Source organism: Chamaea fasciata, unplaced genomic scaffold, assembly GCF_029207755.1.
Source record: "Chamaea fasciata isolate MVZ Bird 193981 ecotype frontalis unplaced genomic scaffold, bChaFas1.0.hap1 SCAF_7, whole genome shotgun sequence".
In the NCBI taxonomy this organism is placed as follows: domain Eukaryota; kingdom Metazoa; phylum Chordata; class Aves; order Passeriformes; family Sylviidae; genus Chamaea; species Chamaea fasciata.
Genome location: NW_027094092.1, coordinates 1145803 through 1161997, shown reverse-complemented (window position 1 = coordinate 1161997; position 16195 = coordinate 1145803). Strand labels below are relative to the sequence as shown.

The window sequence follows — 16195 nt, the reverse complement described above, 5'->3', positions numbered from 1 at the left end:
GTGCGAGTGCCACACGGAAGTCACGGCACCACTCGGCTCACATGAGACCTCTGAGACCTCGGGTGAAGGAGCTGGGGAAGGAAACCACAACGTGAGAGAGCCCGGGAGCCTCCACCCATCCTGCCCAACAGCCCTCTCCTTCGGGATCTGCCCTGAGGGGCTCTGGGAGAAAGAGCGGCACCGAGGAAGGCGCTCCGCTTCACCATGCAGGTAGGAACAGAAACTGCCCCGATATTCCCAGGATGCTGCTTTTCAGCACCTCTGAGCACCTGTGGCTTGGAAACACGGGATACGCTGACCTCCTATCTTTACCACTCATCTGCCTTTCAGCCTTTAAGGTACAAAATTCCCACCACAAGTGTGTGACAGGGAAAGCAGGATGTGCTGCCGGTCCCATGCACCATCCCAAGGTGCAGTGGGGTCACACCGGCCCCACATGTTGGTCGCAGAGCTGAGAGGACAGATCAGAGAAGGATGGTATGGATGGAGCTTATGTAAACCTAGGAACGCGCACTGCAGAGGTAACAGCCCCAGGTGTTCCAGGAGCACCTGGAATACAGCAAGGGCAGAGGGGGAGCTGTGATCTTTTTCTTCTCTAACTTGGAAGAAAAGACATGGGGGTTTTTTTCCTGGGAAAAGCCAGGCAAACTCTCCAAAGTCGGGGCAGGTAGTAAAGGTACAGCTCTGGCTGTCTAAGCAAAGGCTGTCCCACTTCTCAGGAAGCCATGCGCTAAGGTGGAAGTGCTCCAAGGGAAGCTGTGTAAGAAACATCCCGGAGATAAGAGCAGTTTGATCATCGCAGTGTGGGTGCAGGAACCACCCAACCCCACACCAATCCATGACTGGGAAGGAAAACAAGGATGCTAGATCCTATCCTATGTCTTTGTCCTGAGTTACTCACACGGGTGACTCTGCACACAGCCCAAACGTGCCTGTGGCCATTTCCCAGAAGGAACCTCAGAGCAGTGGGCTACCTGGCTGGGGACAAGGATCAGTGGTTCCTCGGAGGCACAGAAACCCTTTTCAACATGGAAATTCCTGCTTCCCGCTGTGCTGGTCACTTTCACACCTTTGCACAGCAGCACCTCCACATCTTGTTCCAACCGCAGGGCAGGAAGGAGTGAAACCAAAACTGTCCTTCTCAAGAGCAGGGACAGAGCCCAGGGTTCATACAACCACTGCAGAGCCCACATGGCCTTACCTGCACCTGATCCCTCTGCCCTGTGAGGCCAGAGCACAGCAGCCACAGTCAGACAGCATCCCTAATTCCCAGGGAAAAAAACCCAATTAGTTGTGAGAGTAGCCGTGACCCAAAGTCCCTGCCTTCCCATCAGGAACTGCAGCAGCAGGAGAAGGGGGATGGCTTCAAACTGCCAGAGGGTAGGGTTAGATGGGATATTGGCCAGAAATCCTTCCCTGTGAGGGTGGTGAGACCCTGACATGGCTTGCCCAGAGAAGCTGTGGCTGTCCCATCCCTGGAAGTATCCAAGGTCAGGCTGGAAATGCTTGGAGCAACCTGGGCCAGTGGAAGGTGTCCATGCCCATGGCAGAAGGTGGAACTGGACAGACTTTAAGGTCCCTTCCACCCAAGCCACTCTGGGATTCTGGGATTCTATACACACCCCATATGGCCCCAAAAGCACGCTGGGCACCCGCATGGCAGCCTGAGCCCCAGTAGCCACTGGGATGAATCCAACATCCCGTTTGTGAACACAGCTTGGTAACCTCTCAGCCTCTTCCCAAGGAAGTGGATGTGCTGGCTGGGATGCTCAGATGCCCAAGCAGGACCGTGCCTGCAGATGTTGGAGTTGGGAGTCACCTGGGAACAGAAGGTGTGATGCCAGCAGGTCCCTTCAGCTCATCTTAAGGTTTATTGGGGACAGCAGCAGCAGGAAACGTGTACCAAGGTGGCATTAGGAATACCCCAAATGGTCCTGTACCCAAAGGATGGCTTTCCGCCCCCATCCATCCACAAGATCAGAGGTGGCACTGGCAGGGAATTGCTGCAGGATGAGGCTGGTGTACATGGAGGCTGAGAGAAACCAGCCGGGCAGGAATGAACCAACACAACAGCAGAGAGTGTGCCAGGCCAGATCCATGCCAACATCAGAGCACTGGCAGTGGGCAGATCCCTGAGAGGCTCCCACTCCCTCTCCTGTGCCCAGAGAGGGGCTCAGACTGGGATACAGGGAACTGCTGCACCCAATCCTGCCCCCCCAAACGTAGTTAGAGCAGATGACACCAGAACCCTCCCTCTGCCTCTTGCCATAAACTGGGATACCCTTTATCCAAGAGAAGTTCTGGCTCTTGTTACAACAGTACCTTTGGGGGGAAGCATCCTTCTCCTCAAGCCTTCCCACTTCTTCTTGTCAGTCAGTCTCCTCACGGCCCTTGTGCTTTGGCTGATCCACGTGAGCGAGCATCTGGCAGGATATTTCAGCCCTTCCCTCATCCCGGCTTCTCTGCTCCCATGGCCTCATTCTCCAGTGAAAGCTCGGGATGCAGATCTTACATCAGGGCACAGTTGCACCACCATGGCTCTGCTGCCAAGATTACAGCTGGAGGAACTCGTCTAGCTGGCCGCTCTTTTAGGTCACAGTGTCTCTGGTGACACCAAGTGACAATATTCCCATCCCTGGCAGCTCCTTCCCGCTGCTGTAGTGCGTCACCTTCCCTCAGGAATAGCAGTGTAACTGTTTGTGGGAACACACCACAAGTCACATCAAAGGCCGGATAAAACCCCCACAGCGGCACCTGATGGCTTAAGCTGAAGGAGAGCAGGGTTAGATGGGACACTGGGAAGAAATTCTTCCCTGTGGGGGTGCCAAGGCCCTGGCACAGGGTGCACAGGGAAGCTGTGGCTGCCCCATCCCGGCAAGTGTCCAAGACCAGAGAGGAGCAACCTGGTCTAGTGGAATGTGTCCCTGGGGGACTGGAGGGGTGTGAAGGTCCTTTCCAACCCAAACCATTCCATGATGCTTGCTTTGTGCTCCCCAACATTTGCACCCTTGCAGGTGGGAGCTGCACAGCTGATCTCTCCAGAGCCACCGACACACAGGAGGGGAACAGGGAAAAGCCAGAGTTCAAGAAGTGTTTGGACACCGCTCTTAGGCACACGGATGTTCTGGGTGGTCCTGTGCAGGGCCAGGAGCTGGATTAAATGATCCTTGTGTGTCCCTTCCAACTTGGGATATTCTATGATTTTATGATCAGCAGCTCATCCTCCCTCCCCCTGCCCAGTCCCTTGGCTTCAGCCTGAGGCATCCAACATGTTTTCCAAGGACTTTTTTCACCTGCTCTCCTGCAGGGTTGTGCCAGCCTCCAAGCGTCTGTGCTCCACTCTCCCTTTACCAGAATTAAAAACTACCTTCCCCACCCTCCCCAAAAAGCCAACAGTGCCCTATCTGATAGGAACCACTGACGAACGCAAGAGGCTGATTAAAGCCTGTAAAATCCACTGTAGCATGGAGAGAGAGGGTGAAAGGTGAACACTTCCCCAGTACAAATGTCAGGGCATCAGGTGAAAGAGCTGAGGGAGGTTTTTTTTCTCCTGGTCCAGATCCCTCACAGCCCCAGGGCACCACTGGGCATGATGAGCTCTAGGGGAGGCTACACACCCTCCCAGGGCAGCAGTCCCTGCAGCATTCCTAAACACAAATCCCTGGCTGGCTTGGGAAGACCCCAAACTGGTGATCAGGAGCATGTGGGAGGAGGTTTCCACACAAGTCTCCTCTCACCTTCCTCCCCGGACATCTCTTCAGTGCTGCTGGAAGAGGAAAACACGGGATCTCGCAGGGAGCCTGCTGAAGCCTTCCCTTCACTGGTTTTCTTTTCACCAGGATGAAATTCTGCTGACTCCCTACAGGGAATCTCCGGATGAGGACATGGACTCCTACGCCTCCCCGATAAGCTCTGCTCCTTCTGCATCTGCAGTGAGTCCAGTCCACCTCAGGGAGGGGACAAATCCCCATTTCCCTTGCTCATTCCCAGTTCCCCTCTACACAGCCACAATGAGGGTACACACCCCTGAGAGGCTGGAGCTGGGAAGGAGAGCTCTCAGCTTCCCATCCCTAATAATTCCCTGGTTCTGTGGCCAGAATGAAGAGAAGTGGGATTTTGTCCTGGTGAGTGACATCCACGAAATGGGCAGTGAGAAGGAGATCAAGAGGAAGAAGTTCCTGGATGAGCTGAGCAAGAAGGGCTTCACCATCAAGGTGAGGGGCAGTGGGAGGAAAAGGCAGCAGATACTTGGCCTGGCTTGGGCTCCTATGTCCCAGGAAATGGGAGAGGCCTGAACCATTGAGGTGCTCACCACATCACTCCTCAACCAGAGGAGAAAGACCCCAGCCCCAGGACTCACACAGCCCCCAGCCCTTCCAGCTCTGGCCCTTCCTTGCCCCTCTGGCTCTGTTTGAACAGCTCTTCTCTTCCCCTCACCAGAAAATTGAGGACACAAAGCTCTTTTATGGAGTCCGTGCCCCGCAGCACATCTTCTGGAAATACCAGCGTCTCCTGACAAATCCCGACAGCAGGCAGCAAAACTCCAGTGCCCAGCAGGATGTCCCAGTGACCACCAGGTGGGTGCTGGGCTGATTTCCAGCCTCCTGCACTCACTGTTCTCCACACCAGCATGCATTTTCCAGCTCGATTCACAGCTGTGTCAGGCTTTTCATTTTCCACAGAACCTTCCTTCACCTCCCACGTGCAAAGCTGATGCCTTCTCACTGCCCACATTTCTCCCTCCCTTGCTTCCCTGGATTTTAGTGCACACCTTCTCCCTTCTCTGCCCTGTTTTCCTGAGCCTCACAACCCAAGTCTGTATCCCAGGGCGGCCTTTAAGCAGAGTTTCTCCTTGTTCAGGATACGGGTCGTGCACTTCATCCTGCAGAACACTGTGACGTCCGACTTAGGTAAGGGAGCAGGGATCACAGGGGTGATGCTCAGCCTGGATCTGCAGGAAGAAGCCTGCCCAAGGATCCTGGGCACTGGCATCCCAGCTGCCTTGCTATTCTGGGGAGAACAGAAAAGGGGGGAGCTCAGACAAGTCGATTTGCTGCTGCATCCAGAGGCTGGGAGGTTTGGACTGCAGGAACCAGCAGCTCCTCTGCTCCATCTCCCCAAATCCCTAAGCCTAACCCTGTCCCCTCCTGCTCTGCTCCCAGAGAAGCTGCATGACCTGATGAAGAAGAAGGTGTTTGAGGCAGCCTTTCCCCTGCACAAGGTGAGGCCTGGGAGGAAAATTCAGGAGAGACGGAGGAGCAGGATGGGGTGTGGGGGGAACCTGTGGGTGACTGGGGCTGCACCAAGAGCTTGCCGGGTGAAGGGCACGGCAAAGCTCCCAGCAGCTGCCTTGGAGCTGGGCAGGGCGTTAAGGGTGCCCTGATGTTCCTGCATCCAACCAACTTCTCTGCCCTCCAGAAAGAAGATATAACGGAAATTCTAAAGAAGAAGTGGGCTCGCTGGAGAGTTCTATTTAAGGAACAGCCAATTGAGGAGATCAGGTAACAAAGGCACAAGAGGCAGATCTTCCCAACCAAGAGGTCCCACCTGAAACCCGGAGAGTTCAATGCCCTTTGCCAGGCTCCTGCATTGTCTTAAGAACCATTGCTTTGAACGTGGCTCTTCGCACAAGCACTGGGCTGCCTCTGCAGCTTCCAAAGCTCTTAGCCTGAGGGTTATCCCTGTGGCTCCGAGCTCCATCTGCTAATCCTGCAGCATGCAACAACCCCCGTGTCTGTGCGGACTTTAATGAACCAGTTTGGTTTCCAGCCACATTCAGAAGGCAGGAGAGATGGGGACGGAGCATCACTGCTGCACAGCCACCCCAAGGCTGACCTCGGGGCAGTAAAGGCAGCATGGGGCTCCTAAAACCACATGAAACCCCAGGAAAGAGCACGGCTCTTGTTTTTGAAAACCAACTCGGTGGGCAGGGGCGGGAGGGCAAAAAGCACATGTTACTTCGTAAACCTGCCAGGGGGCTCTGGTAGAGGGAGGAGATCTTAAAATAGAGGCGTACCTCTGACGGCTGACACAAAGTTAATTCCTCTGGGATACAGGGCTCCCAGTCCCTCAGTCAGTAGGTCATTTCTTACCCACACTCCAATCTGCTCCCCACACCATAAAATCTGAGATACTGCCACCATGGGCATTTCCCAGTGACTCCCAAAATCTGATCTCCTTTCTGGCTGCAACTCCCACCTCACCTTTCCTCCCAGGAGCTATTTTGGAGAGAAGGTGGCCTTGTACTTCGCCTGGCTGGGCTGGTACACCTACCTGCTGGTTTTCGCTGCCGTGGCTGGGGTGGCAACCGTCGCAGCCGGGGCTACTGTTTTCAGTTCCAGCCAGGTGAGGTAAGGCCCTTGGGAATGCCAAATGCACATCCCATTCAGCTCTGCAGGTGGCTCTGAGGCACCCTTGTCCCCCCTGGCTTCTCTCCTCCTCTCTTCCAGCAAGGAGATCTGCGATGCCAACAACACCATCATGTGCCCGCTCTGCGACCAGAATTGCTCATTCTGGGTCCTCTCTGACACCTGCACCTACGCCAAGGTAGGGAAGCCCCTTTCCAGAGCAGGCTCAAGGTAAAGGATGGGGAAACGCTCCCAGCTCATCCTGTTCCTGCACCACTAAAAAGAAACCCCACCAGATCACAGTCTCCAACATCACCATGGAATATTTTACCAGTAACAAGCCCCAGTGTCCATCACCTTCCTGCGTTTTGCCCTCCTGTAGCACCTTTACCTGTCTTGGGGGAGACGAGCACGGCGAGACTCTGAGGTGCCACAGCCCCTGCACCTCAGTGGCTCATCACACTCTTCCTTCATCTCTTCCAGGTCACTCACATGATTGATAATGAGGCCACGGTTGTGTTTGCCATGTTCATGGCCATCTGGGGTAGGTGTCCATGCCTGGGTGCCCAGCACATGTGGTTGGGAGAGGGAGCAGAAGGTGGAAAATGGGATACCAGCATAGCTTCACCCTTTGGGGGAGTTTTACATCTCTCCTCTGCTTCCAGAGCCTTCAGCTCCCCTTCCAGATACAGCACAAAACAAAACCATCCTGGTGATATCCTCCAGCTCCCCAAATATCCCTTACCTGAAGCTTCTGCTCAGCATATCTTCCCCAAAGGCACCCAGCAATTTCCTAGCAGCTGCCTATAAATGGCCACAGTTACAGGAAGGAGGAGCCTCCAGACTCTTCCTCCACCTTCCCAAATCTCTGCAGGCTCCCTTATTTGCTGTGGGATGATGGGATCCTGTCACTGCCTTAGTTACACACTCATTTCCATGGCCCTTTCCTTGACTAGCCACCTCAGGAGTGGGCCGGGTGTCCCACCTGCGAAGCCACGGCACAGTCGTGTGTCCGTGGGCTGGGTCACACAATCAACAGTGTTGATCCAATTAACATAAGGGGTGGATGGAGTCGGAGAGGTGTCGCCTTGCCAGGGTGCAGTGCAGGATACCCATTCCACCTGAAAAGTGACTTATCCCAAATTCCCTACAGACACTAGACCAGGCCAGTGAAAGCTCACCTGCACCATTCCCATTCCCTCACTGCTGCCTGCCCAGGGCCCTTCCAGGGGCCAAGGTGCAGGGGGGCCTGCCTGTCCTTCATGGGCCAAGAGCAGTCCAGGTTCATTTGCCATCAGGTTGGATGTGATGAGACTCTCTGGGAGACAGAGGGGTGGCTTTCAGAGCTCTTTTTAAGTGTCACTGCATTTTCTCCTTCCCAATCCAGCCACTGTATTCCTGGAGCTGTGGAAGAGGGAGAGAGCCACTGTGGCCACCAGCTGGGACCTGTACGGGTGGGATGAGGAAGAGGTGAGGACATCATCTTTCCTGCTTGGTGCTTCTCTTTTTAGGGCAGGACTCACCTGGACCTAGAGAAGACACATCAGAGGGGTCCCTTGCCCAGACTGAACTCCATCAGGCTGGGCCATGCTCTTGTGGGTTGGGGGCTTCTCCAGCACCGCTCATCCCGTATGTCCACCGACACAAGGGACACAAAGCCCTGTTGGGTCCTTCCTTTCCCATTTTTAATTTTTTTTTTAAGGAGGAGCTGGCTCTGCAGCTGATCAATAACCCGCAGCACGAACCCCGGCGGTACCAGCACTCCTACTTCCGCAGCACCATCGTCCTCATCTTGGCTGTGCTGATGGTACGTGCCAGGTGACAACGGGAACATTTCGTTTCGGGGCACATGGATCAACAAAGCAAAGGCACAGAGCAGGTTTTTAGGGCGGTTCCATGCCCATCACAAGGATCCTGGGGCTTCCTCATGCTCACATCCCACTGTGCTGATGGCAGGGGCCATCCACCCTTGGGGACATGGGCTGAAGGCTCTGCTCTTGCAGTGAGGATCAAGGCAGTGACACAGAGGGCAGGGAGAGGCAAATCGCTGCACTTGTCCGCACTGTGGGTCAGTGGAGATTGGTTCAGGTGGAGACACAGAATCCTGGAATCACAGACTGTTAAGGGTTGGAAGGGACCTCATCTAGTCCCAAGCCCCGTGCCATGGACAGGGACACCTCCCACCACCCCAGGTTGCTCAAGACCTTGTCCCACCTGGCCTTGAACACTGCAAGGGTCAGGGCATTTGCAGCATCCCTGGGGAGCCTGTTCCAGTATCTCCCCACCCTCTCGGGGAAAAATTTCTTCCTAGCGTCCAGCCTAAACTTCCCCTCTTTCAGTCCATACCCATTGCTCCTTGTCCTATCGCTACACCCACCTCACGAATTTGTCGGCCTCCACCGAAGGGCGCAGTTTTGCCTTCGAGGCCACACCCAAGGCCCTGCTGAGGGGACCACCGGGTGCGACGGAGCAGGTGCCCTCGGTGACTCCTCACCCCTCCTCTCCCTCTCCACAGATCATGGTGCTGATCGGCATCGCCCACGCACTCGTCATCTACCGGGCGGTGGCCATGGCGCTGTTCATGCAGAGCGAAGTGAACCTGCTGAGCAGGCACGCCGACACCATCGCCGTGATGACAGGGGCCGTGCTGCACTACCTCACCATCGTCATCATGACCAAGGTGAGGAGCCACCAGGGGTGCCTGGCAAGATTTCTCCATGGCCAGCCCCCACTGCTCATCGTATCCCTCTGTCCTGCAGGTCAACTGGCACGTGGCCCTCTATCTCTGCAACCTGGGTAAGGGAAATGGGCTGTGTCCCACCTGCAGCACGCTTTTGTCCCTGAGCACAGCCAGCCTCCCATCCCCTTCCCTCCCTCCACCAGCACAAGGCAGCTGCAGACAGGGAGGCCAGCAGCCCCCCAGCACACACTCACCTGTGGCCCACACGCTGTCCCACCGCCAGCTTTGCAGGGACAGTCACCCTACAGGGCTGAGACCTGGCATGAGCAGGAAGCCACCCCAGCTCCAGGAGAGGTCACAACATGGATTTCCTCCAGGCTCTAAGGCCGCTTCTCCCCCAGCTCATGGCTCTGAGGGACCTCCCTGCCTGGCTGAACTCACCTCCATCCGACGGCTCGGGGGGAGGGCAGGGAAGGCTTCACAAGGGGCAGAGACGCCCTTTGGACCTTCAGAGCTGTGGTGGCACCCATGGGGGAGCAGGGCAAGGTCCCGCTGCTCTGTGACCAAGCCCCTGGGCATTGCTCTCATTCCTAGAGAAACCACGGACCTTCTCCCAGCGGGAGAACAACTTCACCGTGAAGATCTTCATCTTCCAGTTCTTCACAAACTTCTCCTCACTCATCTACATCGCCTTCTTCCTGGGACGGTGAGTGGAGAACACAGGGCAGGCAGGGTTTGGGATGGATGTTCCCAACTCTCCCCAGGGTGCATGGACAGCTCAGCCCCTCTGCCCTCCCCACCAGGCACAGGGACCCCATTTGGGACTCAGGAGGGCCATGACCCCAGGGGTATCACTGTTGCTTCCTTGCTCAGGATCAACGGCCACCCAGGGCACTACGTGCGCATCGCTGGCCACTGGAGGCTGGAGGAGGTGAGGCACCCACTCCCTGACCCCACAAACAACTCCTCCTCTTCCTTTCCCTACTGCCCAGGGAGCCTCTGGGAAGCCCAGCTTTCTCCCACAGCACCCGCCAAAGGGGCCCTCGGGCCACCCACCCTGCTTGCAGGGCACAACCCCCTGTCTTGTTGTCCCCTGCAGTGCCACCCCAGCGGCTGCATCACCGACCTCTTCATCCAGATGGCTGTCATCATGCTGCTCAAGCAGACCATTAGCAACATCATGGAGTACCTCATCCCGTAAGCTTCCCACACTTACGCTATCCAGAGAGGAACCCTGGTCTTTTTCGTTTTCCCCTTCCTCCAGTGATGTGCTGGCAGCAGCCCAGCCTTGCTGTCCTCCGCAGGCAGCCACACAGATCCCTCTCTCCCACTGCAGCTGGATATCCCACCAGCTACGGAAGAAGAAAAAGCGCCCCAAGAAGAGAAGTATGATGTTAGGAGAGGAGGAGGAGGCAGAGGACCCCTGCAAAAAGCAGTGGCTGAGAAACTATGAACTCAACGAGGTCAATGTCTTCAGCTTGTTCAACGAGTACTTGGAGATAGGTACGTGGGGCAGATCCATGTGCACGCCTTGGCTGGGGAGTGACAGATGCTAGGGATACACAGGCAAGGAGCCACAGCTCCCACCCAGCCCCACTCTGAGAGCCCTGGGACACCAAGATCATTCCCAAAACAGAGAGCAGGAAACTGCGCTAGCCTTTGGCCGCGCATCGGACTTTCCTTCCAGGGCCACAGCTGTAACCCCAGGGTGTGCCTGTGCCTGACTGGCTCAACTTTCCCCACAGATCCCACTCCCTGACAGCCCTGTGAGAGCTGGGCATCCCCAAGACATGGCTATGCCCCCCTTCCACCCCTGCAAACCCCTCTGACCCAAGCCACAAAGCAGGAAAAACCCAGGCAGAGGGGGACACCCCCTCTGCAGCGGCTTCACCCGGCGTTTCCCCCTCCACAGTGATCCAGTACAGCTTCACCACCATCTTCGTGGCAGCCTTTCCCCTGGCCCCGCTCCTGGCCCTCATCAACAACGTCATCGAGATCCACATGGACGCCATCAAGATGATGCGGCTGCGCCGGCGCATGGTGCCCAGGAAGGCCAAGGACATCGGTGAGAGGGGTCCTGCCAGCCCCAGGCCGAGCCCCTGAGCGCCCCATGGCCGTGGGACAGCACAGGGACAGCCATGAGTCGGAGAAGGACAAGCTGCTTTAGACTTTGCCAGAGGCTGAAGGGCAGCTTGGAGGCTCCTTCCTTGACCCGGCCATGTTAAAAGCTGTTCCTGAGCTGGAATGATGGCAGTGAGCTGGCAGAGGGACCTCACCAGCTGCTCCTCTCCCACAGGGATCTGGCTGCAGGTCCTAGAGGCCATCGGCACCCTGGCTGTCATCGGGAACGGGCTGGTGATCGCCATCACCTCCGACTTCATCCCTGTGCAGGTCTACAAGTACATGTACAGCCCCTGCACGAGGCAGAACCACACTGACATGGAGTGAGTTCAGTTCCAAGACAGCTCCTGCCCGCAGCATCCCCGCAGCCCTGTCCCCTCCTGCCTCAGTGCCACCACTGCAGGAGCATGAGACAGCTCAGCTGTCCCCCAAAGCGAGGCGGGGGGAAAAGGAGAGCGGGGGAACATTCCCACATGGCATCGTCACATCATCCCTGTGGTGGGTAAACTGGCAGTGTGTAACATTGGAGAGCTACAGGATTCCCAGGATGCAGGCACATGCTCTCTCCTGCCCTCCCCGTTTCTCCAAGCCTTGGCTGACTGACCCAGTTCACTCAAACTGGACGGAAGACTCTGAGCGCTCCATTTCCCCCAGGCTTTGTGAAAGCGGGAAGGGAGAGCCCCAGGTGGGTTCCGCTTCCCCAGAACAGGAGGGCATAATCCATGCTCAACCTGGTCCTTCCCAACAGCTGCTCCACCGGGTACATCAACAACAGCCTCTCCGTATTCCACATCCGGGACTTCGAGCCCCACACCAAGGTGCTGCCAGAATTTAATGGGGTCCAGATCAAGGAGTGCAGGTAAGAGCAGCCCCGCTGCCACCCGCTGGCCCTCACCGTGACATCCAGGCCAGAATGGAATGGCCTGGGCTGGCACTGACGGAGCTGGGCTGCAGGTACCGGGATTACCGGAATGCTGACGACTACACCTACACCATCCAGTTCTGGCACATCTTCGCAGCCCGGCTCGCCTTCCTCATCCTCTTCGAGGTGAGCACCCAGGGAGGCAGGAGAGGGCTGGGATAGGGGTTGGACCTGTGCCTCGTGCCCGGGCTGGGAGGCCCTGACTGCCTTTGCTTCCCACAGCACGTGGCTCTGTGCGTGAAGCTGATCGCAGCCTGGTACATCCCCGATGTCCCCCAGAAGGTCAAGAATACAATTCTGAAGGAAAAATACGTTCATCTCTGTAAGGAACTGAGGTGAGTGATGCCCTGGAAGGTGCCAGAGGCTCCCAGGTTTCAGGATCCATCTCTGGATGCCCCTTTTCCTTCAGAAAAAGAAAAACTCCAAGTTAAAACAAGAAGTGATTTTGCCCGGGGAAGGACTTTGCCCAGGTTTTCCATCTAAACTTTGTTTAAAGAGAAAGGATTTAGTATTTCAGTGGGAAACAGAACCGCTGTAGTTGTCCCAGTGCTGCTGTCCCATACTGACTAAGCCCTGCTCTGGGAAGGGCTCAGCCTGACACCCTTCCACGGCCACCCTGTCCCAGCTGCCACCCATAATCCCGACGGGAGCAGATAATGGGGTTCAGGAAACACCTGCCATGGTTTGACACCAGCCAAACTCCAGGCATCCACAAAAGCCACTTAGTCGCTCTCCCCTGCCACAGCTGCACAGAGGAGAGAAAAAATTAACAAAGGGTTCATGAGTTGAGATAAGGACCGGGAGAAAACACTCCAAGGGCAAAACAGGCTCAACTTAGAAGTACAGAGTGGATTTCTCACTAACAAAATCAGAGGAGCATAATGAGAAGTAAAATAAGCCCTTAAAAACACCCAACCTTCCCAACGACAGCACAGGGGACAGGGCGTGGGGGTTTTGGTCAGTTCATCACCCGAGGTTTTCTTCCACTGCTCAGGGAGAGGAGTCCTTCCCCTACTACACAACGGGGTTGCTTCCCACAGGAGAGAGTTCTCTGCAACCCTCTCCACCATGGCTCCAATATCACAAGCAGGAGTCCTCCCAAGACTGCTGCAACCCGAGTGCCTCCCGTGGGCACAAAACTCCTTCCAAAACTGCTGCAGTGTGGGTCACACTACCATGGGGTCAGTCCTTCAAGGACTCCCAGCCTGGGAGCAGGGCCCCTCTCTCCACCAGATCTCCCACTGGATCACAGCCTCCTCCAGACATCCACCTGCTCCAGCCTGGGCACTTCCCCCATGGGAGAGAGTGGATCTCTGCATCCCTGTGGATCCCCACGGGCTGCAGGGGCACAGCTGCTGCACCATGGTCATCACCACAGCTGGCAGAGGAATCTCGGCCCCAGTGCCTGGAGCAGCTCCTCCCCTCCTTCTCCACTGACCCTGGTGTTGCCATGTTGTTTCCCTCACATGTTCTCCCCTCCTCTTCTCTGGCTAGCAAAAAAAAAAAAAACCTGTGCCCCTTTTTTGTTTTGATTTTCTTCCTAAATATGTTATCGCAGAGGTGTTATCAACATCTCTAATTGGCCCAGCCTTGGCCAGCAGCATGTCCATCTTCAGAGCCATCAGGGATTGGCTCTGCCAGACAGAGTGGAAGCTTCCAGCAGCCTCTCACAGAAGCCACGTCTGTGCCCCCCGCTACCACAAACCAGGCGGTGCAAAGCCAAACACAACACCACACTATCACAGCTTTCCATCTCTGCCTTCCTATTGACTGTGGGATTTCCCACAAACAGCCTGTCATTCTTTCTCCGTCTGCTTTGGGGAAGAGGCCCTATTCCTACTTGGAGTGTTTTTCCACACCTCCCGACTCAGTTCCCTTCCCAATGCCTCTCTCCTCTCTCCCCAGTGTAACGGAATACTCCACCGAGGTGTAGCCACCACTCACCAAGGAGAAGGAGAACGTGGACTCGAGCCCCTTTCCCAGCCTGGCAGTGCCAGGGGTGCTGGATGAACCCCACCACAGCTGGCACCACATGTCCCATCTGGGAGCGAGCTGGACTTGAGCTGGGAAGTGATGACAAGACAGTTGCTTCACAGGAGCAGGCCGCTTTCCGACTTGGGAAGGAAGGATGCTGTGGCAGAGCCAGGATGTGCCTCCCCAGCACGGGGAGTGGCTGGGACAGAGCTGTGGTGCAGGAGACAAACCCAGGGGCAGCACCCAGCTGCCGGGCTGCAGGAGATGACCTGGGGCCCTGTCACTCACTTCCTTAAGCGCAGGAAACACCACTTACCTCATTCCAGGCTCCCTCTCCAGCCCTTTTTTTGCACTTGGGCCTCTTTTTCCACTTCCTTCCGGGACATCCTCACTCTCAAACCACTGGGGAACTTGAGTCCCTCTTTCACCAAACTCCTCCCTGGCATGACTCCCACATGGCTGCAGCTCTGCCCTGCTGTCTCCACGGACACATCTCCGCCCTGGTGTCTCCATGGACATTGGAAAAATGCCGTTGTTATCTCATGTTTAGCTCCTGGCTGGCTCAGCCAGGTCCCGAGAGTTGATCCTGGCTCAGCTGCCACCAGCCGTCGGTAAATAAACACAACACCCATGTGGACACCAAGACTGTCACCTGCTGCCTGGTGTTGCTCCTGCTTTCCTCCTCTGCTATCCCAAATCATCCCCCAAAACCTTTCTCTGTCTCAACGGGGACAATCACAGCAGGAAGGAGCTGCAATGCCCACCCGGAGGGCTGTGTGGAAGCTGGCTGGTGGGACACCAGGATCTGGTCACGCACAGTGAGGACACAGCCTGGTAAATGCGCCAGGAAAATGGGAAACACTCAGCAAATCCCAAATGATAGGGTTATCCCACCTTTTCCTTTAGAGACACCACTACTGGCTGCCCCCCCTACTCCAGACAGAACAGGTTTGTCTGCAGCAGGAATGGGATGACACCCCAGGACTGGACAGGTGCCACAGCTCAGGGGGTTCTGACAGGGGATCCCATCGGCAGAACTCGGGGGCAGCCCCCTCCTTTCCCACCGGTAGTGACCCCAGTCACCCTGACACAGACCCTTCCCAGGGTGTCAGTCCTGGGGGCTGTGCCTGGAGGTGACACGCCAGTCAAGAGTGCAGGGAAAGGCACCAGGGTTAGCTCAGCCTCGGAACTTCGCTCCCAAGAGCATGGAAAGCCACTAACAGTCCCATAGGGAATGGAAAGGAGCTTGCTGAGGCCTCAGGCTTGTCCTATTTTTGCACCGCTATGACCAAAACCTCCTCTGCTTCTCCATTTAACTTACCTACCACAGGGATAACCCTGATGGACAAGAAAGATCTTATCAGCTCCTGATTTTCACCTCAGATTCCCCACACCCCTGCCATCCCCGGGACCTGGGCTTGTTCCATGCAATCCTTCACCATCACAGTGTCCATAACAAGCGGTCAGCCCTCAAAAAAGGGCTGCTCCAACACCTGCTGCCCCAAACACACACAGCCAGTGGCTGTGGGGCCCAGGAGTAGGGCATTCTCCCCTGAGATCCAACGGGATTCCCTCTGTCCCTTTCCCTCCCACTACAAGCCAACAGCACTGGTAGTTTATATCCTAAACAACGAGGAGTCAGAGTTGGGGTGTTTCTCCACGGAGGAACAGGCCCACAGACCTACCTGTGACTTCTATCTGTTTATTTATATACACATAGTTATTCAATAGCCATCTACATATATTTATATCTTATTAAATATAATAGCGTATGATTATTATTATATATACATAAATACATACACTGCATCCATGGGCCTCTTCGTTCCTTTTTGGCCTCAAATCACGTGCCGGTTGATGCTTTTGCTGCTCAGGCTGCTGTTTGTCCAGAGGCTGCTCGTGACCACATCCATGCCCGGGGCGTACCGAGGCTCTAATTGCCTCCATGGTAATTAGCACAGGGGATTCCTGCTGTCCACCAGTGGCCACGGCTGGATCCAGCTCCCCACGGCCAGTGCCAGCCGGAGCAACCACCTCCAGCACCAGCTTCACCTGGCAAAAAGGCTCTAAAGGCACAGAGAGGCAGGAAAGGGAGGAGAAGGAACCAAACCAGAGACCCCACGATGCCCACAGGCACAGATGACACCAGGT

The 16195-nt window shown here is 55.9% G+C and overlaps 1 protein-coding gene across 1 annotated transcript; it reads left to right on the top strand.

Annotated features, from left to right (window-relative positions):
- Positions 1-204: 204 nt before the first annotated feature.
- Positions 205-14629, top strand: ANO9 (anoctamin 9). The gene is made up of 24 exons (XM_066186754.1): positions 205-210; positions 3840-3923; positions 4098-4214; positions 4441-4577; positions 4861-4910; positions 5163-5221; positions 5419-5501; positions 6216-6350; positions 6450-6546; positions 6831-6891; positions 7735-7817; positions 8050-8154; positions 8863-9027; positions 9107-9143; positions 9622-9733; positions 9901-9958; positions 10127-10224; positions 10364-10530; positions 10940-11092; positions 11324-11471; positions 11897-12007; positions 12103-12196; positions 12293-12405; positions 13976-14629. The coding sequence occupies exons 1-24, from the start codon at positions 205-207 to the stop codon at positions 14001-14003; spliced, it is 2301 nt and encodes a 766-aa protein (XP_066042851.1). The 3' UTR covers positions 14004-14629.
- The last annotated feature ends 1566 nt before the right edge of the window (positions 14630-16195 follow it).

Coding starts and splice junctions, on each gene's coding strand:
- ANO9 (XM_066186754.1), top strand. Junction 4,578..4,860: donor GATGTCCCAGTGACCACCAG/GTGGGTGCTGGG, acceptor CTCCTTGTTCAG/GATACGGGTCGTGCACTTCA. Junction 5,222..5,418: donor CAGCCTTTCCCCTGCACAAG/GTGAGGCCTGGG, acceptor TCTGCCCTCCAG/AAAGAAGATATAACGGAAAT.